The 24726-nt window shown below is 41.6% G+C and overlaps 2 protein-coding genes and 1 long non-coding RNA gene across 10 annotated transcripts in view; 2 read left to right on the top strand and 1 right to left on the bottom strand.

Moving 5' to 3' along the window:
- The window catches only part of GPI (glucose-6-phosphate isomerase), a 28141-nt gene extending 27336 nt beyond the window's left edge, over positions 1-805 (top strand). For all 7 annotated transcript variants that reach the window (XM_081517165.1, XM_081517164.1, XM_081517163.1 and 4 more), the window contains 3 exons: positions 47-122; positions 215-281; positions 399-805. In XM_081517165.1, the coding sequence (XP_081373291.1) occupies positions 47-122; positions 215-281; positions 399-531 (276 nt within the window). In that variant the 3' untranslated portion in view covers positions 532-805. The remainder of the gene's footprint in view (positions 1-46; positions 123-214; positions 282-398) is intronic.
- On the bottom strand, positions 747-5159 carry LOC145515809 (uncharacterized). The gene is made up of 2 exons (XR_014061020.1): positions 5052-5159; positions 747-2177 (listed from the first exon to the last, which is right to left on the bottom strand). It is a non-coding gene; the product is annotated as an uncharacterized LOC145515809 (long non-coding RNA).
- Positions 5160-5224: 65 nt separating this feature from the next.
- Positions 5225-24145, top strand: PDCD2L (programmed cell death 2 like). Of its 2 annotated transcripts, none has more exons than XM_081517169.1 (7): positions 5225-5351; positions 5466-5632; positions 5779-5839; positions 6726-7093; positions 8324-8434; positions 14615-14763; positions 23972-24145. In XM_081517169.1, the coding sequence occupies exons 1-7, from the start codon at positions 5244-5246 to the stop codon at positions 24100-24102; spliced, it is 1095 nt and encodes a 364-aa protein (XP_081373295.1). In that variant the 5' UTR covers positions 5225-5243; the 3' UTR covers positions 24103-24145. The 2 variants fall into 2 exon arrangements, with proteins under 2 accessions (XP_081373295.1, XP_081373294.1); XM_081517168.1 differs by having other exon boundaries at positions 6720-7093.
- The last annotated feature ends 581 nt before the right edge of the window (positions 24146-24726 follow it).

The raw sequence follows: 24726 nt of genomic DNA, 5'->3' as shown, positions 1-24726 counted from the left end.
TGGGGACCACGACTAACTGGGGGACATTCCTGGGTATTTTCTGAAGGTCTTTGAAGGAAATCGCCCGACCAACTCTATAGTGTTCACCAAACTCACGCCATTCATTCTTGGAGCCTTGATTGGTGAGTAAGCGGGGAAGGTCTCAGCTTGGGGTAGGTCTGAGTGGGCGGGGAGAACCCTAACATGCTTCCCTCCACATGTACCCCCTCCACAGCCATGTATGAGCACAAGATCTTCGTTCAGGGCATCATCTGGGACATCAACAGCTTTGACCAGTGGGGGTGAGTTGCTGGCTCGAGGGGAGGGTAGGGAATGCCTACCCAAGGTGAGTTGGCTTGTGGATTTTACTAGTAATGCTGGAACCCTCCTCATACCCTTCTTTCTCCTCTCCCTGGCAGAGTGGAGCTGGGAAAGCAGCTGGCTAAGAAAATTGAACCTGAGCTTGACGGCAGCAGCCCAGTGACTTCTCACGATTCTTCCACCAATGGGCTGATCAACTTCATCAAGCAGGAGCGCGAGGCCAGAAGCTAATAAACTCGTGCCCAGCAGCAGTCCCTGTTGTGACTGGTCCTTCTTGTCTGCCTGCCCAGAGTCTGCACTGCACGGTCCTGCCCAGAGCACCCTCTGGTTTTGGGCTTGGGCCACGAGCCCTTTGGGGGGAAGCTGGTCTGGAATTGCCACCCTTGCCCTCTCAGTGTCTACACCTCTGTTCTACAGTTGGCTGAAGTGTTTCAGTACAGCTGATGTTTCTGATCTATGTTTATTGTTCGTGTACCAGGAAGAAAAATAAAGATGCCACAAAGGAGATCATGGGCTTAGCCTCTTTGTTGTGGGATGGGCTCTCTGCAGAAGTCAAGGTGCCCAGTAGGAAGAGTGGTTGCCTTGACTGAGGCTTGACTGTAATTGGTGAGCAGATCCACACTGGAAGATGGTCCCTTGAGAAGAGAGTGAGTGGAGCGGGGCACTGTCCATGTCTTGAGGGCAGCTTGGCCTCTGCAGTCGGATGTCTTCTCCGTCTTCTTACACTGCTCACCCCTGTGGCTTTGGAGGGACTGTATCCTTCCGTTTGCAGAACGGTTTTTAAAACCACAGTGAGATTTTGTCTCTTTTGGGTGCATTCCTGGCCCAGATCCAAGAGTGACTGCTAACTCCTGGCCAGGTGCTCAGGTAATTCTTTGCTTTTATAAGGTAGACATTGAAAAAAAGGAATTTTGAACAAACTGCTCTTCTATTTTCTATTTAAGGTACTTCTATTCAAGATATTAAATGATACTTCTGGCCAACTTAGTTGAAAAAGAATTTCATTTAAAGAATTGATGGGACTTTCCATGTGGTCCAGTGGTTAAAAAGCTGCCTGCCAATGCAGGGGACACAGGTTCAACCCCTGGTCCAGGAAGATTCCACATGCCACGGGGTGACTAAGCCCATGCACCACAACTACTGAGCCTAAACTCTAGAGCCCAGGAGCCACAATTACTGAGCCTGAGCGCCCTAGAGTCTTTGCCCCACAACAGCAGAAACCACCTCAAAAAGAAGCCCGTGCATCACTAAAGAGTAGCCCCTGCTCACTGCAACTAGAGAAAGACTTGGAGTGGCAATGAAGATCCAGCAGAGCCAAAAATGAAGTAAAGTGCAAGTGGCTCAGTCACATCCCACTCTGCGACCCCATGGACTATACAGTCCAAATTCTCCAAACCAGAACACTGGAGTGGGTAGCCTTTTTCCCTTCTGCAGGGGATCTTTCCAACCCAGGGATTGAACCCAGGTGCCTGCATTGCAGGCAGATTCTTCACCAGCTGAGCCACAAGGGAAGCCCAAAATAAATAAGCCAAAAATAAGTAAATAAGATTTAAAAAAAGAGCAGAACCAATGGGCAGGCTAGAGGCTGAACTTTCCAGACCTACACCCTAGACCATGACACAATGATCTGAAACAGGAAAATGACTGCCCCTCATAAGGCCCTGCTGCCCTTGAGCCTGTCATCAGAGTGACCTTCACCCCATCTTCTGGGCTGGCTGCATTTGAGATGTCCTCTGGCTTGGTCGTATTCCTTCCTTGAAACAGGGAAAAGTCAGGACTTGTATTTTTTTGTTCTTATAAAGAGAAGACAAACTGTACCCATGAAAGGAAGGAATACCCTGATTGTAGAGAGTGACCATATAGGTGCAAATGTCCACCTAAAATAAATAATAGAAATTGTCAGCACTTCTCATCTTCCTATTGGTGAACTGAAACTCTTTTTTTATTCCCAGAGTGAATATCCACTTCTCTCCCCACTTTTGCAGAACTGATAGAGGCTCTTCAACACTCAAGCTCTGTTGAAACCCCTGCTGACCCACCTCCTTTCTTAATACAGCTGATGAAAGTGAGCTATATTTCCAGCAGAGGCACTTCCTCTATTACAAAAGAGCAAGCACACACAAAAAACTTGCAGAGAGGAAAATGCTGGTGGCAGACTGTCTCAGGCTGACTTGGTTTCACACAAAGGATCTTGTAGCAGTGAGACCCCTGAGTTCTTCTAGGCCAGCTGCCAAGTCTCATGTCAGGAGGAAGGGGACCTGGAAAACACCAATTGGCCACATGTCTCTTGCCCCTACTTTGTTTCGCTCATCACTGCCACTGTCATTACTTACAGCTTCCACTTACTCTATGGCTGCCAGTTGTTGCGAGTCTTGAATAGTATATGAGTTCTCCAGAGGAGCAGAACCAATAGGATATGTCTGTATGTCTCTATATAGGGGAATGAGATTTTTTATGGGAGGAGACTTAAACGATTATGGAGGCTGAGAAATCCCACAATATGCTGTCTACAAGCTGGAGACTCAGGAAAGCTAGGGGCATAATTCAGTTTGAGCCTGAAGGCATGAAAACTAAGAGGCCACTGATGTTAAAGGTCCAGAGTCTGAACGCTTGAGAGCCAGGAGCTCTGATGTGCAAGGGCAGAAGAAGACGGTTGTCCTGGCTCAAGAAGGAGAGAAAATTCATCTTTTCTCCATCTTTTTGTTCTCTTTGAGCTCTCAGTAGATTGGAGGATGCCCACTCACATTATAGAGGGCAGATCTTTATTCAGTCTACCAATTCAAGTGCTATTCTCTTCTGAAGCCCCCTCAGACAATCAGAGAAAAAATGTTTTTACCAGCTATCTGGGCATTCTTTAGCCTGGTTAAGTTGACATGTAAAATTAACCATCACAAACAGCTCTTTCTTTGGGTGAGACTGAAGCAGTGTTCAACATCTTCATTCTGTATTTCCTCAAATACCAACTGTATCATCATATCACCATTTGATGATTTCTGTGAGTTTGTCAGGAGGCCCAAACCCTACAAAATCATGAATTAAGTCAAACACTTCCAAGTCTCACACATGCAAGCACTCGTCCCAAGGACTTCACGATAATGCCAGTGTCAAAATTGCTTTTAAATTGCTTCCGGAATTCTGGAATGCAGTAGTAATTCACATATTGAAAATTCTTCTTAAGTAATAAGCCTTCATGCTGTGATCACACGTTGATGGAGAGGCTGTAATAGGTAGTGTTAGGATATAATCAGATGACATTGGAGAGAGCTCAGTAACTTTGGCAACCATCAATCTGATTACAAAAAGTTTACCTTTCCCAGAATGTGGCCTTTTGCTGGAGGAGATCTTGCTATGTTACCAAGAATAAGAAGACTTAAAAAAATTTTTTTTGGAGGGGCATTTGGGATCTTAGTTCCCTGACAAAGTATTGAACCCGTGCCTCCTGCAGTGGAAGCACAGAGTCTTAACCACTGGACCACTAGAGAAATCCCCAAGAATTTTGAAGTTTGTTTCTTACTGCAGTAATTTAGAAATGTATCCTGGGAAACATTTAGCTAAAATAAGCATCTACCAAGTCATCCAGCCTTTTTGGCTAGACGTGGCGAGAACAGCAAGATTGGACTGCACAGCACCTGTAAAGCCATCAGATTGGCAGTAATAAACCAGGAGTAAACAGGTTTCACCTCCAAGTCCTCGCTGGGGCTGGAGTCGAACATAAGGAGGCACCTGTGTCTTTTTTATTTTTATTTTTTTTACACACCATGGTACAAAGCCTGAAATAGTACTTCTGCAACATGCTTTTTTTAAGTCCAATTTACTGAGGTGTAACTTACATATAGTAAAATTCATCTTCCTTTGGTGTGCAGTTCTGACAGTTCTATCCAGTCATGTAGCTATACACAAGTGAGATCTATAGCATTTTCATCACCCCAAGTTCTGGCACCCTTTTGTGGTCAATCTCTGCCCCCTAAACCCAAACTCTGGCAAGCATCAATTTGACTACAAAGTCTACCTTTTCCAGAATGTGGCCTTTTGTATCTAACTTCTTTCACTCAGCACTGTGTTTTTCAAATTCCCCTGAGTGGGCCACAGGCATTAAAAATTTTTTATTACGGAAAAACTCAAACATACAAAAGTCAAATAGCATAACAGACCACCCGGTGCCTGACACCAAACTCGAACAATTATCAACCCAGGGCCCATTTTATTTCATCTACGACCCCTCCCATCACGTACCAAACCCCAGATATATCATTTCATCTACAGTATAGGCATTTCAATGTGTCTCAAAAATGTGGGCTTCCCTGGTGGCTCAGATGATAAAGAATATGCCTGCAACGCAGGAGACCCGGCTTTGATCCTTGGGTCAGGAAGATCCCCTGGAGAAGGAAATGGCAACCCACTGCAATATTCTTGCCTGGACAGAGGAGCCTGCTGGGCTACAGTTCATGGGTCGCAAAGAGACACGACTGAACGACTAATACTTTCTACATTTTTTCTCTAAAAATTTGGGACTTTTTTTTTCTTTTTTTCGGGGGTGAGGTGGGGTGGGGTGGGGGGTTGTTGGAGAGTGCTATTCCCCCCTCCCAATTTTTTGGGGGGGCCGCCCCTTGGGGCAAGCGTAATCTACCAGGGATCGAACCCCGCCCACTACATTGGAAGCTCGGAGTCAGACCCACCAGACCGCCAGGGAAGTCCCCCCAGATTTTAGATAAAACTTCTCGGCAAGATACCTCACAGTAGATGGTACCTACTTCCTTTCGCGGCGCCTTACCAGGCACAAAAACGTCTGGGATCCAGGATATTGAACTTAGACTCCAAATTACCTCTCCCAAAAGGTCTAGAAGGGGCGGGGCTGTCTCACAGGCGTAAGCGGTGCGCATGCGCAGAGAGGCGCACGCTCTCGGCCGCCGTAGCTCGTCTCTTCACGTGTTCTCCCGGTCGTCATGGCGGCCGCTCGGGAGCCAGTGCTGCTCGGGCTTCGAGATGCTGCAGTGCACGGCCGTCCCACGGGGCCGAGCGCCTGGACCTCAAGCAAGCTGGGCGGCGATCCGGTGAGGTGGGGCGCGGGAGCCGGGGACGGCTGGAGCTGGTGTTGGGCTACGGGGTGAGGGAGTGGGCGAGGTCCCTGTACAACGTCAGGGTCTGAGCGCCTTCCTTGTCCTCAGGACGCCCTGCCCGCCGTGGCAGCTCCGAGGCCGGTGTGTGAACTGTGCCGGCAGCCGCTTGCCCTCGTCGTGCAGGTGTACTGCCCGCTGGAAGGCTCGCCTTTTCATCGGCTCCTGCACGTGTTCGCTTGCCCTCGCCCTGAGTGCGGTAGCGGCGGGGCGCGCAGGTAGGCTGGGAAGAAGCGGAGCTGCCGACGGGGTTTATGCCGAGTGGGCGGGAGTGGCGGCCGCGCCAGGTGCACCGGGAGGGGACTGGCCAGCTCTCTGGCAGTTGGCGATGGAGTCCTCACCGCAGTTTTTCTTTACTATGAAGTTGGAAGGTGTTCCGCTCCCAGTGCCTGCAGATGAGAGAGAAAGAGACTCAGGACGCTCAGGTAATGCGGTTGTGACTATATCATATTGTTGTTGTCGTTTAGTCGCTAAATCATGTCTCTTTGCAACCCCATGGACTGCCTGCAAAGATAGGACTGCAGAACAAAACCCAGCTGTTCTTTGCCAGTAAATGTTGCTTTATATATTCACTGAGTTCTTAATGTGTGCGAAGCATTGTACTAGCAATACTGGGAATAAAAAGGTGGTGTTTGCCTATATTTCTTGGGGTTCAATTGCAGATAATAGAAAAGCGTTTTGACTTTTTATAGCTGAGACTGATTTAAAGTTAAGCTTTTCCTTATCTTATTAGATAGGCTGGAGGAAATGACTCCAGGAGTGACCTGCAGAACCACACCTCAGAACTGGCCTGTCAGGGAGCTGCCATGCCACCTCTCTTGGAGTTTGGAAGCCCAGATGTGTTCTGATAAACAAAAGTTGCCCTTGTCAGAACTCTCGACTCCAGAGCCTTGCTCTGTCTCCATCCACACACCTGCTGCCTTTTGCTTCATGGCCGCTCTTTCCACTTCACTCTGTCAAGTTTGTCTCTCTCTCTAGTGTTCCTTATGAGCAGACCCCCTGACCATATCTGGAATCTTAGCTGCTTAGGAGTCTGGGAAATGTAGTTCTTAGCAGCTTCTGCAGTACATGAAGCACAACCGGAAGAGGTGTTGAAGAAACCACCGTAGTATATCTGCCACTGTGCCCCTGAAAAGGAAACACAGCATACGTCACCTCCAGCATGCTTTTAAGTAAACCATGAGGTGCTGGAGAGGGAGGGGCAGGTGTTAAGTAAGGTTCCTTCAGGAAGATGAAGGATTAGGTGGCTCAGGAAGTCAAGGGAAAGTGCTTGAACCACACTCACTGGGTTTTCCTTTTTTCCAGAAACAGGAAAATGGCCTCACAGCTGAGGATTGGTGTGAAGGTGCAGGTGACTGGGGAAGTGACAGTGAGGAATCGTCTCCACCACAGCCTATCTCGGATTTTGGAAATGATTCGAGCAATGCCAAGGACAGAGACTGGACCTCCCAGCTCCAGGACCTCCGTCTGCAGGATACTGTCCCGGGTGCTGCTCCTCCTGCGCCTCCCCGGGAAGGGCTGGCCTTGCCTCCTGCAGTGCCGCAGTTCCTGCCCTACTACATCAGTGTCGTCAATGAGGACGATTACACGGACTTTGTCAGTCTGGACCATGCTCAGAGCCTTCTGAAGGAGTATCAGCAGAGAGAAGGAGTTGATATGGAACAGCTGCTTTCCCAAAGGTGAGCATGTGTGCTGCTGAGGTTGAGAGGTGGTCTGATCAGGAGGCTGCCAAAGTGGATACTGTTTGGTTTTATCCTCAAAACTGGGGATACTTTTTGAGGCAGAACTTGTGTGTATAGGACCTGTCTTCTTCACTCCTCTTGGGTTAGAAAGGGAGACACAGACGAGGAAATCTTATGAGCCACCCTTGAGTTAGCTTGAAAACACTTGGTTTTATTTATAAGGACTCTCAAGAAAATGATCAGAGCTGTTTCATTTGTAAGCATTTTCAAAATAATGTTGGAGGGCACGAAAACGTGTTGGTGTTTGAAAATACTCCATAATGGAGAAAGACATGGTGAGAGCCGGTGGGTATATGACTTTTTATTTTGTTTATTTATTTGTTTTATTTTTGGCTGCCCTGAGTCTTTGTTGCTGTACACAGGCTTTCTCTAGTTGCGACAAGTGGGGGCTACTCCCTAGTTGCAGTGTGCAGGCTTCTCATTGCAGTGGCTTCTCTTATTGCGGAACAGGGACTCTAGAGCGAGGGCTCGGTAGTTGTGGCACACGGGCTTAGCTGTCCTGAGATATGGGGGAATCTTCCTGGACCATGGATTGAGCCAGCATCCCCTGCACTGCAGGGCGGATTCTTAACCAGGGAAGCCCCATAATGACTTTTTACATTGCGAATAATTATCCAGTGTTGAAAATGGCTAAGAAGCAGGGCTTGGGAGAAAGTTGGGCAGCGGGTTACTGTTATTCATTATAAAATATTAAACTTGTGATTTTTAAGTTATGTATGTATATTTTACTGTGGTAAAGTTTTTTAAAATTGTGTACTCTCTTTTCTTTTTTAAAAACTTATTTATTTATTTAGGCCGCCCAGAGCAGCTTGTGGGATTTTAGTTCTCCAACCAAGGATTCAACCTGGGCCCTCAGCAGTGAGAATGGGTGGCTTAGAGGGTAAAGCATCTACCTGCAATGCAGGAGACCTGGATTCGATCCCTGGGTTGGGAAGATCCCCTGGAGAAGGAAATGGCAACCCACTCCAGTATTCTTGCCTGGAGAATCCCGGACAGAGGAGCCTGGTAGGCTACAGTCCACGGGGTCACAAAGAGTCGGATGTGACTGAGTGACGTCACTTTCACTTTCAACTAGTGGACTACCCGGAAATTCCCTGTGTACTATTCTAAATACTGTAATTCTCTGAATGTAGACACAACAAAAGCGTTTTCTGCTTCTCTTTTTAGTCTGTCTAGTGATGGTGATGAAAAATATGAGAGGACTATAATTAAAAGTGGAGATAAAATGTTTTACAAATTCATGAAGAGAATTGCTGCTTGTCAGGAGCAGATTTTAAGGTAAAGGCACATTTTCTTTTACTGTTTTTCTTGAGTATGAAAGTAATGTGTGTTAGTTAGGAAAAGACAGAAAAGTAGAACAAGAAAACCAAAATCCACAATATTCCCCAAACCAAGAAGCTAAGATTTTAGTGTAGTAAGTTTAGTTATTTTTTTACATACCTGGACGTAAACATGTAAGTAGGTATTGTGTATTTTTTTGTTGTTGTTAATTGTGGTCATGGAATACAGCTATTCTCTTTTAATAAACATTTGTTGGTATTGAGGGTTTCCCTATGTATTAAAAATTCTTCCACGTGATTTTCTTCTGTTTTAAATTTAAATATTCAATAGATAACACATTTTTAAGATTCAAAAACATAAAAGTATGTAAATATGCATATATGTATAAATATAATGAAATAATTCCTTTCCTACTATTCAGATCTATTCAGGTCATCACTGTACTTAGTTTCCTATGTGTGCTTATGTAATTTCTTCATGCATGTCAAAGCAAATATTACATATTACTTTCCTTTTTCTTTTATTAACAAGAAAGCATCCTAGAAAACTTCTGTGTCCTTTTTAAGCTGTGCTATTATCTAGTTGTACGGTATCTTTTCAGAACATTGAGAACTATGTTTAAGAAAACAAGTTATCATAGTCCCATGTCCATTTTACTTCTTGATGGACTTTTAGTGAGCAAGTATTTCTCTAGGATGCATTTCCTGAAGTAGCGTAGTTAAGCAGAAGAGTATATGCAATTGTGATTTTAACTGATAGCACTCAGTTTTCTCCCATTGGACTTTAATTCCTGCTGGCAACATGTGATCTTGAATTCCTCCTAGCAGCCTATAAGTGCCTGCTTTCCCATAGCCTTGCGAGCAGTGTGAGCTTCATGCTTTTGTATTTCTGTCAATTCAAGGTGAAAAAGGGCATCTTGGTATAATTTTACCTAATTTTTTTCTTATGAATATCTTCTTCTGTGTTGTGGAATTACTTCTGTTGGGTGGGCTAAAAGTTCGTTCAGGGTTTTCTGTAAGATCTTACAGAAACCTTTTTGGCCTCCTTATTACCTATTAATAACCTTTACCCGTTTTTCCATAAGTTCTTGTTCCTTTTGATTTTTAGGAACTTTTTATATATTAGATTATTGTGATTAATTTATATGATTATAATTATTATGATTAATTTTCTGGGCCTTTTTTTTAATCTTTCTCTGAAAATCTTTATTTATTTATTTTAAAATAAATTTATTTATTTTAGTTGGGGGCTAATTACTTTACAATATTGTAGTGGTTTTTGCCATACATTGACATGAATCAGCCATGGGTTTACATGTGTTCCCCTTCCTGGACCCCCACCCACCTCCCTCCCCATCCCATCCCTCTGGGTCATCCCATTGCCCCAGCCCTGAGCATTTGTCTCATGCATCGAACATGGAATGGTGTTCTGTTTCACATATGATAATATACATGTTTCAATGCTATTCTCCCAGAACGTCCCACCCTCACCTTCTCCCTCAGAGTCCATAAGACTGTTCTATGCATCTGTGTCTCTTATTCTGTCTCGCATATAGGGTTATCGTTACCATTTTTCAAATTCCATATATATGCATTAGTATACTGTATTGGTGTTTTTCTTTCTGGCTTCACTCTGTATTGACTTTGCTTGTGGCTGTATTGTTGGATATTTAATTGTTTCCATCTGGTTTGTTTCCGTTTTGCACAGTTCAGTGCTGTAGTATACATCCTGTTCACAACTCCTGGTAGGTGGTTGTGATTTCTCTTTAATCTAGTTCTAGGAGCAAAATTGAGGATCGAAATTTTGAAGTTTAAAGGTTCTTAATATACATTGTTTGATTGTAGTTTTTACTCCTAAGTACAACGTCAAACTTTACTCTTGATTCTTGCATCCTAATTTTATTGATGATAATTCAGTTTATCTCTCCTTACTTTAATTAGGCATGACAATTAGAGATACTGTGTTGAAAACATGCCCAAATTATGAAACCTTCAACAGAATTTTCAGATTAAACCAATTAGTTAAGCATGTGGCCCCTCAGTAGTGGCAGTAATTCTTAGCTGGAGACCACCCCTTGGGAGGGGCCTCTTCACTGATGAGACTTAATGCTAACACTGATCCTTTCCTCCTACAGGGCTGAGTTATTGTGTGCTGGGCTTGGAGTTGGTCCAATAACAACTGCTCTTGGTTCTGGGCACAGAAGTACCTGGTCTGGTCAGAGGAGACAGGACACACTATATGCTATGATAGGTACCTAGCAGAGATGTGAACAAGTATGCCAGAAACTCAGAGGAGGGACCAGGTGCCTTTGCCTTGTTACATCAGGGAAGGCACCATGCAGGAGACACACTTGGAGCCCCTAGCCCCTACCCTGTAGGACTAAAGGCCAAGGATGCTTTGAGTCACAGAGGTAACTGATTAAGGAATAAGATAGCCAAGTGCATAATGGCGGGATAGGGGCAGGTCAATGGGCTGGACACCACGGTGTCTGAAATGAGAACAGCTTGGTTCTTGCCTCCACAGCTCCACACCTTGACCTCCTTTAGGACACACACCCTTGTTTGTCCTCCTTGACAGACTGGGTACTCCCCAGACTTGGTGTCTAGTACTGGCATGGATTAGGCATGTTTTCAATCCATTTCTTACTAAAGAATTTGTATTTTATTCTGTAGCCAGTGGATGCCAGGGGAGTGATATGATCACTTGAGATTCAAGGAATCCAGGTGAGAGATGGTATAAGGTTTTGGATCAAAGCAGAGGATATGAGAAACAGGGAATGAGTTTGAGAGATATTTGTATAATGGCAGTTCTTGGTGCAGAGAAGGCAATGGCACCCCACTCCAGTACTCTTGCCTGGGAAACCTCATGGACGGAGGAGCCTGGTAGACTGCAGCCCAGGGGGTCACGAAGAGTCAGACACGACTGAGTGACTTCACTTTCACTTTTCCCTTTCATGCACTGGAGAAGGAAATGGCAACCCACTCCAGTGTTCTTGCCTGGAGAATCCCAGGGACGAAGGAGCCTGGTGGGCTGCCGTCTATGGGGTCGCACAGAGTCGGACACAACTGAAGCGACTTAGCAGCAGCAGCAGCAGCAGTTCTTGGTGACCCTTGGATATGAGAGTAAAAGATTGGAAGGCAACAAAGTGGTTTTGAACTTCTGGCTTGTGAAATTGAATGAGTGTTGATGCAGTGCTGGAGATGGGGATTTCAGTTCAGTTCAGTCGCTCAGTCGTGTCCGACTCTCTGCGACCCCATGAATTGCAGCACGCCAGGCCTCTCTGTCCATCACCAACTCCCGGAGTCTACCCAAACCCATGTTCATCGAGTCGGTGATGGGGATTTAGGAGGGTGTTATTTGGGTTGTGGAGCCTTGATTGTTCTTAGACTACAGAGTGTGTCCTTGTCAATTTGATTTACATCTTTGAAACTAAATCTTTGTTATAGTAGTTTTGGTTTTATTTCCCTTGTGCATTCTACTTTACAAGTTTCTTACACCAAAGACATAATACTTTGTAATAAGTAACAACTGCCCAGAGGATATTGAATAAGAGGTCTTGGAAGTTCAACGCCTTGGTTTTCCATTTCTAGTTGAAGGTCCATGGGCAAGTCACTTAACCTTTCTTATCCTCAGTGCCTCATCTCTGAAATGAGGATGATAATACAGCTACCTATTTCATAGGATTTCTCTGGGAACTAAATGAGGTGATGATGAAAATACTCTGAAAAAATCCATAAATACTGACTATTGTTTGAAACCCACTATGCTATGTTTTGGGGAAGCAGAGATCTGTAAGGATCTCTTAATAGTATTGGTATACTTATGTATTCATGATCTTTGGTAGTGAGGACAGTATGTTATTCTCATGCAAAGCATAGTGCCTACATATTAGGTATTTGTGATACCAGTACATTTTCAAACATGGTAGGGATGAAAAGAACCTTGGTTTTGGTCTTAGAAGACTTGGCCTTAGGGCAGATGACTATTTACTCTTCTGTTAAATGGGCCTAATGCCTACTTTGTAGGACGTTTGGAAGGATTCAGTGAGCACGTTCACTCATTCAGCTAATATTTACTGAGTCTACGCCAGATGCCAGGTGCTGTTATAGATGCTACAGGTACAACAGAAAATGACACAAAGTCCAATTTATAGATTTTACCTTCTAGTGAGAGAGTTTAAAAATAAAAAGATACATTGTATGATTTCCACAAGTGATAAGTGAGGAAAATAAAACATAACTATTCTAAATAGGATGTCACAGAGGCTCTCAGAGGAAATGACATATCCAGCAGTTTATAGTGTATAAAAATGACAACACAGGGAAAACGTGGAAAAATGGGTCTAGATACAGTGGTCAGAGTAAAATCAGGTGGTCTCTCTATCCTAATACCTGGTTACAGTGAATATAAAAAGTAAAAATCAGCCAAATAAAGTAGAAATAACAAACTTGAAAAAGAAAATCCCTTCCATCTACATTGAAATAAGGAAACAAACTTAATACCATAAAACTCAAAGTGGCAATCCAGCATGTAATATCACCAAAAGTCTAATACAGTTCTGGGTGCATCACATGTATTTATTTATTTATGTAGTTAACTTACTTTTCACAGAGGAAGGAAGTCAAGGGCAATTTCTTGCCCATTAGAGTGGGGTCCCCCAACATGTAAGACATTTTACACTATCTCAGAAATAAAAGTGAAGCCCAGGTGTTCTAGTAGATTGCATCGAGTCTTGCAGAACTATATCCCCACCCCGATTCACCTACAGAAGAGTCGAAGAAATGAAAAATGTTTGGAGAAGGGGAAAAGAACAGACCTCTGAGGTGAGAGTGACAGGAAGTCAGTAGGAAAACCTACACACTGTTTTGGAGCAAACAGGTGGTCTAAACAGAGTTGCCCCCTTGAGGCATGAACTAACTGAAAAGCGGCAGGCCACCCATGTTACACTGTTGGCGGGAAAATTAGAGAAATGAGTAGTGCGTACAAAAATGAGCCAGGAACCGTGTCTGGAAGAAAACATAATCTGAGGAACACAAAATTCCCAGCAGAGTTTTCAAGATACAGAACTTTGTAAGACAATGTGTTCAATAAAACCAAGAGCTCAAAGTTGAGACAATAAGATGCCAAGGGAAGTTGAATTGCTAAAGAAATCAAGCCACACACTGCATATCTAATAAATTTAGAAGTAATCAACTTGGCTAAAAATCAAAATACTGATGTGAAGGGAGTTTCGACAATCTCATGAATGCTGAACAAAAAGACAAAGCAATTAGAAGGTGATATCTTGGAAGGTGGATAAATATAACTACCATAAAGATAACTGGTGTCCAAAGAAGAGAACTCGACAAATGCATCCAAAACAATACTCAAAGATAGAACAGGAAATTTTCCCCAAAATGAAATAAGAACTAAATCTGCAAATATTAAAGTACATTGATTACAAGAGTGATTGAAGTGAGGGACTTGGTCTAGTGGTTGTTTTACATTTATTGTCCATCAGGGTCCTATTGTATGGCACAGGGAACTGTAATCAGCATCCTGTGATAAACCATAATGGAAAAGAATGAAAAAGAGTATTTATATGTACAACTGAGTCAGTTTGCTGTACAGCAGAAGTTAAACACAACATTGTAAATCAACTATACTTCAATGAAATTTTTAAAAACACAAAGTGTGTCTGAAAAGTTCATCATTTTGGCTATGGCTCTCCATGTATTCATTTTCTTTATGGGTTAGTTTTTTCTGCTGCTTTGCATATCTAGTAACTTAAAAAATTATTTACTGGAAACCATATGTTGGAGGACAGTAGATACTGAGGTTAATACTCACCCCTTAGGGGTGCACGCCCCTTCCGTAAGGCCAGAACTGTGGGGAGCTGAGTCTCAACCCGCGATTGAGCAGAGTCTGGGTTTTGTTGCAGTTTTAGTTAAATTCAGTTCAACATTAGCTTTAGTGCCTTCATCTAGACTTTAAATCAAGCATTGATAAGAATTCAGATGTCTTGCTATGATTTCCAGCCTTGCGGCTAGTTTTCTGGGCCTTTGGATTGTCCTTGCCATCTGGTTTTGCTCCGGATGTTCTCCAAGAAAGAAACAAAATTGATCAAGTGTAGTCCTGGATGTTAACATGTGACTTGTATGCGGCCCTGATTCAGGGTTCTTTTTCTCCTTGTTCTAGGTACTCCTGGAGTGGAGAGCCACTTTTTTTGACCTGCCCTACATCAGAAGTCACTGAGCTCCCAGCCTGCAGCCACTGTGGAGCCCGAAGGGTATTTGAGTTTCAGCTTATGCCAGCACTGGTCAGCATGCTCAGAAGTGCTAACTTAGGTAAAAGGCCCTTTATTTATTTGAGTTTGTGGGTTTCTGCCACTAATTTGGGATTATTTTTTAAATGAAAATCTAGTGTGTTTCATCTTTGTTTCCTTATAAAATACAAGCATTATAGAAAATTTGGGAAATTAGAATTATTTGTAGGAAACATATTTGTTGTTTCCATTCGGGGCTATTATAAAGTTGCTTTGAACATTTGTGTACAAGCCTTTGTATGGACATAGGCTTATGGGTTAAGTATCTAGGAGAAAAGCAGTTGAATCATGCGGTAGGTGTGTGTTTAACTTTTTAAGACACTGCCACCTTGTTTTCTAAAGAGCCTGTGCCACTTATATCCCAACTGATAGTACGTGAGAGTTGCACATCCTTGGCAACACTTGGTATGGTCCTTCTTGTTCATTTTAGTCTCACAGGTGTGTAGTGATACCACATGGTTTTCATTTGCGTTTCTCTAATAACTAATGATTTTGAGCATCTTTTTCATGTGCTGATTTATCACTATATGTTTTCTTTGGTGAAGTGTCTGTTCTAATTATTTTCTCTGTCTAAAAATTGGGTAGTTTGTCTTCTTATTGAATTCTGAGAGTTTTGTATGTATTCTGGATACAAGTCCTTCATCTGGTATATCATGTGCAAATATTTTCTCTAAATCTAGCTTGCCAATTTTTATTTATTTATTTATTTTTGGTGTAGACTTTATTCTTTAGAAGCTTTCAATTTACAGAGAAATTGAGAAATAAGTACATAGAATTCCCATATACCTCAAGTCCAGTTTCCCCTTTATTAAAGTAAATTTATACTAATACAGTACTTTGTTACAATTAATGAGCCAATATTAATACATTATTAACTAAAGTCCATAGTTTATTTAGATTTCCTTAGTTTTTACCTAATATCCAAGAGCCCATCCACGATTATCACTTGGTGTGTCTCTTGCCTGTGATGAAAATTCAGACTTCCTCATTTTTTTCTTAAGCAAGATTTTTTTTAAAAGAAATATTTATGTATTTATTTGGCTGCACTGGGTCTTTGTTGCAGCATGCAAGATTTTTAGCTGTAGAATGTGGGATCTAGTTCCCTGACCAGGAGTCAAACCTGTGCCCCCTGCATTGTGAGCATGGAGTCTTAGCCACTGGGCCACCAGAGATGTCCCAAGACTTCCTCAGTTTTGAAGACCTTGATAATTTGTGGGAGTACTGGTCACTTATTTTGTAAGATGGCCCTCTGTTGGAATGCATCTGATTTTTTTTCTCATTAGAATGAGACTATGGATTACTGAGGAAGAAAATCATGGGGTGGGGGGTAAAGGGCTGTTTTCTTCATGTCACTCATCTTATCGAGGGTGCCTCTTTAAACACTGATTGTTGATGTTGCTGGTATTTTAGGTTTCTCCACTTGAAAACAGTGCCTTTTTCTCCCCCTTCCAGAAGGTACTGACTTGTCTTTTTATTCTCCAAACTGTCCTTTTAAAAACAGTTTTTAATTTTGAAGCACAATTTATTGATCTCTTCTTACTTACATGGATTATGTTTTTGATATCTTGTCTAAGAAATAATTGCTTAGCCCAAGGACACAAGTTTTGTTTCTAGTTTTACATTTAGATTTATGTCCCTTTTGAGTTAAATTTTATATATGGTATGAGGTATGGTTCAAGTTCCTTCTTTTCCATGTGAATGAATATCCAGTTGTTTCAGCACCACTTATTGGTAAGAATATTCTTTCTCTGCTCAAGTATCTTTTACCTTTGTTGAATATTGGTTGTCCATATATGTGTTAATTTGTGTCTGTACTCTTTATTCTGCATTCTGTTCCATTAATCTGTTTTTCTGTTTTGACACCACTGCCACACTGTCTCGACCACTGTAGCTTTGTAAGATTTGTTGTTGTTGTTGTTTAGTCACTAAGTCCTGTCTGACTCTTTGCGACCCCATGGACTGCAGCCTGCCAGGCTCACATGTCCTTCACTGTCTCTCAGAGTTTGCTCAGATTCATGTCCATTGAGTCCATGATGTTATCTAACCATCCCATCCTCTGCCACTCCCTTCTCCTTTTGCCTTCAGTCTTTCCCAGCATCAGGGTCTTTTCCAGTGAGTCAGTTTTTCTTATCACGTGGCCAAAGTGTTGGATTTGTAACTTGGTTGTATCAGTCTTTCAGCTTTATTCTTCCTTTTCAAAAATATTTTGACTCTTCCAGATCATTTGCATTTCTGTGGGGTTTTTTGAAATTGCATTTTATTTTTTAATTCTTTAACTGAGCTCTCCGATAAAGTAGCCATTCTGTGTGTGCATGCTCAGTCACTCAGTCCTGTCTGACTCTTTGCGACCCCATGGATTGCAGCCCGCCAGGCTCCTCTGTCCTTGGGATTCTGCAGGCAAGAATACTGGAGTGGGTTGCCATTTCCTCAACTTCTTAAAAAAAGTAAGACTTTCTGGGATTTTGTTTGGGATTACATTGGTTCTCTGGATCAGATTGAGGAGAATTGATGTCTTAACAATGTTGAGACTTCCAACCCATGTACCTAGTATATCTCTCCATTTATTTAGATTCTCTTTAATTTCTTGCAATAGAGTCTTATACTTTTCAGTGTAGAGCCTTGCATATCTTTTTTCAGTTTTGTCTCTATGTGTTAAATGCTTTTTTATGCTATTGTAAGTGGCATTTTAAAAATTTCAGTTTCTGATGTTTGCTGCTAGTATTAATATGTTTAAATATAATTGATTTTTTTTTAAAAAATGTGTTATAAAATACACATACTTAAAAATTGACCATTTTAGCCATTTCTTTTAAGTGTATAATTTAGTGATATTAAGTATATTCACAGTGTTATGTAACTGTCACCACTATTTTATTCCCAAAACTTTTTTGTTATCCCAAACAAAAAAATCTGTACTCATTAACTACTCTGCCCCTCCCCTAAAAGCATGAGCCCTCCCCCAGCTCATTTTCTCTTCCCCTAGTTGCTGGTAACCTCTATTCTATTTCTGTCTCTTTGAATTTGCCTATTCTAGATACCTGACATAAGTGGAATCATATGATATTCATCCTTTTGTGTCTGGCTTATTTCTTGTACCATAATGTTTTCAGGGCTCATGTTGTAGCATGTATCAAAATTTCTTTCCTTTTTATAGTTCATTCGTGATACACAGATTTCACTGTATAATACAGATTTTTTTAATTCTTTAATTTGGTGGTGGGGCTTTCCATCTTTTGGCTACTATGAGTAATGCTGCTGGGAACATTGGTATACAGATACATTTGAGTCACTGTTTTTAGTTTTTTGGGGTATAGCCTCCAAATGGCATCACTGGGTCTTAATTTCTTTATTTTTTGGCTGCACTGTGCAGCATGTGGGATCTTAGGTCCCCACCCAGGGATGGAACTTCTGCCCCCTGCAGCGGAAAGATGCAATCCTGACCACTGGACCACCAGGGAAGTCCCCAACTGTGTCATCTTAAGAGCTGTAAACACATATGTTGAAAACAAAGAAAAATCTCAAATCAGTGACCGAATTGTTTACCTTAAGGAACTAGAAAAAGAAGACTAACCAACCAAAACTCACAGAAGAAAGGAAAGAATAAAGGCTAGGGCAGAGCTTTTAAGGATAATATAAAAACAACAGAAAACTGTTCAGAACCGAGTTTTTTGCTTTGGATTCGTTAGGATTTTCTACATATAATATCAGATCATCTGTATTTACTGATATATATTTTATTGGGCTTCCCAGGTGGCACTAGTGGTTAAGAACCCACCTGCCAGTGCAGGAGATGTAAGAGACTTGGGTTCAATCCCTGGGTGGGGAAGATCCCCTGGAGGAGGGCATGGCAACCCACTCCAGTATTCTTGCTTAGTTGCAAAGAGTCGGACACAACTGGGACAACTTAGCACTTCATATACATACATATACACACATATTACTATTTGCTAAATATAAGTATTTTACATGGAATAGTGGCTGGTTACGTTTGATCTTTATGACCACTGAGTATTCATATGTGTACTTAAAGTACTTTTTAGAACAGACATGAAAATATCCCATCTACTTACTGAATTCACAAAACATGTTTGTCCATTGTACAATATCTTAAAGGTTATTGTGGTTTAATTTTAGGAGCAGAAATTTGTCTGTTAAGATTATGAGTTAACCAAGGCACACGTTTGGCACAATCATACACAGTTGAGGAATAATGGCTTCTACCTCTTTGCACAGCTGCCATAGTCACTAATGTATAATGAGTGAGTCACTCATGATGATGGGCTTTCTTATGTCAACGTTATCTTTTTCCAATTTACCAATAATTACCTAAGATGCATCATAAACATTTTTTCTTTTACTTCAATACAATCAGTAAATCTTTCCTCTGTGGTGATGGACGTATTCTTAACATGAACACACTTTGTCATGTGACATATTTGTCACATGAGCTACTTCTCATACACCATCAAAAGCAAGGAAAATTGTTTGCTTTTTATATTCCCAACTTAAATTTGTATTTCAATTTAACCTGATTTGTTAGGACCATTTTATATATTCTTTGAATTGCATTAAACCCATAAGAAAGTGAAACTGAAAGTTGCTCAAGTCGTGTCTGACTCTTTGCATGGACTACACAGTCCATGGACTATACAGTCGCTGGAATTCTCCAGGCCAGAATACTGGAGTGGGTAGGCTTTCCCTTCTCCAGGGTATCTTCTCAACCCAGGGATGGAACCCAGGTCTCCTGCATTGCAGGCGGATTCTTTACCAGCTGAGCTACCAGGGAAGCCCTAAAAACACATAAGAAGAGATCACTTTTCATCTTTACCTACATCATTAGCTATATGGACGTTATAATAACATGTAAGTTTTACTACATTGAAAAGCATTTCAGGGTTTGATTTTAGTATAATTTTTCTAAGGGGTAACTTATTTCTAGGACAAAATATAGCAACAACTAAACTAGCTTGGGAGACTGGCTACTATTTCAGTTCTTTAAATGTGCTACTTTCAGGAGCTTCCCTCCTGGTCCAGTGGTTAAAACTCCCCACTTCCATTGCAGGGAGTGCGGGTTCAGTCCTTAGTCAAGGAAGTTCCACTAGTCGTGAGGTGCCACCAAAAAAAAAGAAAAATCATCACTTTCTAGTAACTATCTTAGGAACTAATGAGTTCTACATATTTTTTAAACAATTCTTATTTGAAAACATCAAGATAAAACACTGAATCTTTGTGGTCAGTTTCTGTTATCATTATTCTAATATGAATATTTGAGTTGCAGATAATTTGATTTTGTTCTGTTAGCGTGGAAATTTAAGTACAGAGACAAAATAAAAACAAGCATTCTTGGAAAAAAAGATCAGATCAATAGAGATGATTTTACTTCCTCCTTTCTGACTTGGATGCCTTTTATTTCTTTTTCTTGTCCCATCGCTTTGTATAGAACTCCTTCATTGAATATAAGTTGCAAAAGTGGGCATCCTTGTCTTGTTCCTGGTCTTAGGGGAATAGCTTTTAGTTTTTCACCATTGAGTATTATGTTAACTGTGAGTGTTTCACGTATATGGCCTTTTTCAGATTGAGGAATTTACCTTCTATTCCTCATTTACTGAGTGATTTTTATCACTACAGGGTATTGAATTTTGTCAAAGGCTTTTTTCTGCATCAGTTGAGATATCATATAATTCTATTGATTCTATTAATGTGGCATATTACATTGATTTTGATATGTTTAAACATCTTTTCATTCTTGAGATAAATCTCATTGGCTCATAGGGTATAAACCTTTATATAAGCTCCCTTTTTTTGGTTTGTTTTTATGAGTTCAGTATCTTCTTTCATATCTTTGGGATGTGTTCTATTTTTAAAATTTTTACTTGTTTCCTGCATTGTCTATTTCCTGCAGTTTACCTTTTTTTTCTCTGCTTGTTTTGATCTCTGAGTTTTCTATTGGAGATTTTCTGTAAATATCTGGTAAACCTTGGAAATCACCATTATTAGCACATGTGTAGGATCATTGCAGTCATCATTCTTGACATAAATGGCAGACAGAAAGTTAAAACAGATGTATGACTAGAAAATTCTTTTCTAAAAAGGAAAAGATTTAGTAATACTAATTTAAAGTACTAGAATAAATTCATGAAAATTTAACATAAGAAAAAGTAAGTATCAGTGAAGCAGTTGCTGGACTTTTTAGGTAATGGGTTCTTTATTGAAAGAGGCCCTAGTTTCTAAAAGATCCTCTAAAATTAAGAAAATTATATTCATTCCGTATTTCAATTTTAAATAGTTTGTATTTGACCCTTTAATAGATAAGGAAATGTTTACCCTACTCTATCTCCACATATTTTAGTATCATTTTTGCTTTATCATGGTTTATCAGTCTGTATTCTATCAACATAATTCTCATAGCTGTTTAGCCTGTGAATTCTTTATTCTGACTATTCTTTCCTAGTTGGAGTCCATCGTGTAATTGCCTCAAAGAGGGCTCGCAGGTGCTAGTCTGCCTTTCTAGTTGAAGGACAACTCATGTGTAAAGTTCTTAAGCCCCACTTTCTTTCTTCAAAACTTGGTAAACCCCATGCTGTCATCTTCTAATAGTGAGGGCCCCATCAGCCCTTTTATCTGGTACGTCCTGTCATCTCCCATGGCCCGGCCTCACTGGGAAGTACGTTTTTCTGAAAATCCCTGAGATCTTTCACAATCATATAGATACCCTTTAGCACTGAATGTTGCTTTGTAGAAGTCTGAGGGTGGACTGATGCCCACCTACCCTTTGTAACTAACGCTTACACCATAGAACTTTCTTTATCCGTGAAGTCCAGTCACTGAAATAACATGTCTTGCAGTCCCATTGTTCTGTAATTCTTATTTACTTACTTATTTATTTTAGCTGGTCTAGGTCTTAGGTGTGGCATGAGAGATCATTGATTTTCATTGTGGCATGCAGGACCATTAGCTACATCATGCGAACTTTTAGTTGAGGCATGTGGGATCTAGTTCCCTGACCAGGGATTGAACCCTGGCCTCCTATGTTGAGAGGGCAGAGTCTTAGTCACTGGACCACCAGGGAAGTCCCATGCAGTTTTGTTTATCGTAGGATCGGATGGGTCTTTGGTCCTGCATATTTAGTTTTTCTTCCGTTTTCTTTCTTTCTTTTAAGTTGGCCGTGTCATGTGGCTTGCAGGATCTCAGTTCCCCAACCAGGGGTTGAACCCACACCCTCAGCAGTGAAAGTGAGGAGTTCTAACCACCAGCCTACCAGAGAATTTCCCAGAATATGTTTTCTGTTGAGTTTGTAGCTTTTCTGTAGAAGCAACACCAGTTGTTTGGTCACCTTTCTCTTCTCAAATCCATGATAACATCTTTTCTCTTTCCCTGTGCATTCACTGAACTTCCGGAAGCCTTTCCTTTCTACCTGTAATTAGATTTCACCTGTCTTTTCTGTTTCTTGTGGTTGCTGATGTTTTTCATTACATGTGTAATGGGACTGTTTTGATCTCCATATGCCTCTTTCTCCTCCCACACCCTTCAGCCCCCCCGTGGGAGGTCTCTGGGTTCATGTATAACACTCAGCTATTTCATATTTTATTCTGATTCTTTGCACCTCCTTCTCTCCTCTCCTGGTGGTTACTATTACTGAGGCTGCAGCCTTCTCATGCCCTCTACAAACTGCCTGTTACACATTTTAGTTTGGAATTTTCTCAAATTCACCAGGTTATTTCTCCAAAATCAGCTCTATTTTACCCTTTTTTGGGACTGTCTTTGACTTTCTTTCCATTATCACCACGTACATTTAAAAAATATATATATATATATATATTATTTGGCTGTTCCAGGTCTTAGTTGCAGCATGCAGAATCTTCTGTCTTTGTTGTGGTATGCAGCATGCTGTCTCTTTAGTTGTAACATGTGGGATCTAGTTCCCCGACCAGGAATCGAACACAGGCCCCCTGCATTGGGAGCACAGAGTCTTAGCACTGGACCACCAGGGAAGGCCCAACTGCCTACATTTTTTTTTTAAATTTTATTTGTTTATTTTTGGCTTTGCTGGGTCTTTGTTGCTGTGTGGGCTTTTCTCTAGTTGTGCCAAGTGGGGGCTACTCTCTAGTTGCAGTATACAGAGCTTCTTTGGCAGTGGCTTCTCTAGTTGCGGAGCATGGGCTGTAGGGTGCTCGGGCTTCAGTAGCTGCAGCACATGGGCTTCAGTAGTTGTGGCTCCTATGCTCTAGAGCACAGGCTCAATAACTGTCTCACCGGCTTAGTTGCTCTGCAGCATGTGGGATCTTCCTGACCCAGGGATTGAACCCGTGTCCCCTGCATTGGCAGGCAAATTCTTTACCACTGAGCCACCAGGGAAGCCCTGTCTACATTTTTTTTAAGTGGTTTTCCTTTGCTACTCCAAACCAGTTGCTCAACTCATCCTGTTGACTCCTGTTTTCCTATTCTGATATCAACAGGCTTTCTTATTACTCACATTCTCTTGATGCCATTCTTCCTGGCTCCATCCATTGGTACATTTCTGTAAATTCTTAGGATCTATTTTCTACTTTTTGCCTGTATCCTTTCTTGGAGGTAGTGTTGTGTTAGTATGACATATTTTAAAATGATCTTCAATGTCAAATAGTCTAGATTTGGCCACACCATGCAGGATGCAAGATCTTAGTTCCTCGACCAGGGATTGAACCTGTGCCCCCTGCAGTGGAAGCACAGAGTTTTAACCGCTGGACCCCCTGGGAAGTGCCATATTTTTAAAGTATATTTTGCTAATCTGTTTTTTTTTATCGGCAGTCACTTTTTGTAGGATTACTGTGACTATATTGTGACCGAGAACTAATGAGCACTGTTTTTGCCTTAAGTAATTATTTTTTCAGCTTGTAAGGTAAAACCACTGCCTATGGCAACATCAGTTATCTTAATATTGAGCAATCCTTCTCCTTCCTATTAGCTTCTTCTGCTTAACCTTTTTGCTTTACAGATAACACTCAAGATGTGCCAGGCTCTGTTCCAAGTATCTTATGTGTACTAGCTTATTTACTCCACACAGCAATCTTATCATCATGATAAATACATAATAATATCATAGAGGTGAAATCACTAGGTGGTAGAGCTGGATCTGAACCCAAGCTGTCTTGTTCCAGTGTCTGGGCTGTATCCACTAAGCAAACTGAATATTGAGTGTATCTCATAACACTTTCTCTTTACTGGAATCCTGATTATGTTGTATTTTTCAGATCTTTCTGTGGAATTCGGAACCATTCTAGTTTACACATGTGAGAAGAGTTGCTGGCCTCAAAATGATCAGGCGCCCATAGAAGAATTTTGTATTATCCAAGAGGACCCAGATGAATTATTATTTAAGTAGTGCATTTGCTTTTATTTATGTAAATTAAACTTTAATGTTTAAATTGTGTTTTTACCTCATTTTGACTCAAAGTTTATTAGCTCTTGTTTCTGTTTGCTTTTTGGCACCTGTGATGTGTCTGGAACCAGGATTTAGAACCTCCCATTTATGGACTAGTTAGCCCTTCAGGGTCAGTGGCCTACGTCCACAGAGGCAGCTCAGAACGTGGCTCTTCTGTAGCCCACAGGGCAGGTGATCTTATGGAAGACCCTGGTGGGTTCTAGGAGGGAGAGCAGCTGTAGCGCTGTGAGCAGCAGCTAGCCACGTATTACCCCTGCAGCCTCTGCACTTTTGCTGTTCCTGGATGCTGACAGAGCATACTACTGGGACTGTTCCAGCTGCTTGAGCTCCTGCCCTGTGACATGAGCTGTTGAGGCCTACCTCACTTTCCCACCCTCATCTACTCCCACCTCTTGCCCCTTTGTCTCTTCTAGACATTGTCCCTCCACCCAGCTGTCCACCACTCATCTCCCCTTTCTCCATTTAGATTTTGTTATTGACTGCTTCCTTTCTGCTACCCGCTGACAGCCGTGTGAAAACACTCCCACCAGCTGTGTACATACCTGTCGTTTGCCTGTGTAGATG

Source organism: Giraffa tippelskirchi, chromosome 7, assembly GCF_054371585.1.
Source record: "Giraffa tippelskirchi isolate mGirTip1 chromosome 7, T2T-mGirTip1v1.2.pri, whole genome shotgun sequence".
NCBI classification, from domain to species: Eukaryota; Metazoa; Chordata; class Mammalia; order Artiodactyla; family Giraffidae; genus Giraffa; species Giraffa tippelskirchi.
Note: the sequence above shows the minus strand (reverse complement) of the source record. Positions and strands in the feature narration are given on the sequence as shown.

What these genes read in the sequence shown, in the direction of transcription:
- PDCD2L (XM_081517168.1), top strand. Translation starts at nt 5,244, where the DNA reads ATGGCGGCCGCTCGGGAGCCAGTGCTGCTCGGGCTTCGAGATGCTGCA. An exon ending in GCAAGCTGGGCGGCGATCCG is followed by an intron (nt 5,352 to 5,465) that starts GTGAGGTGGGGC and finishes CCTTGTCCTCAG; the next exon opens with GACGCCCTGCCCGCCGTGGC. An exon ending in TGTCAGGAGCAGATTTTAAG is followed by an intron (nt 8,435 to 14,614) that starts GTAAAGGCACAT and finishes TCCTTGTTCTAG; the next exon opens with GTACTCCTGGAGTGGAGAGC.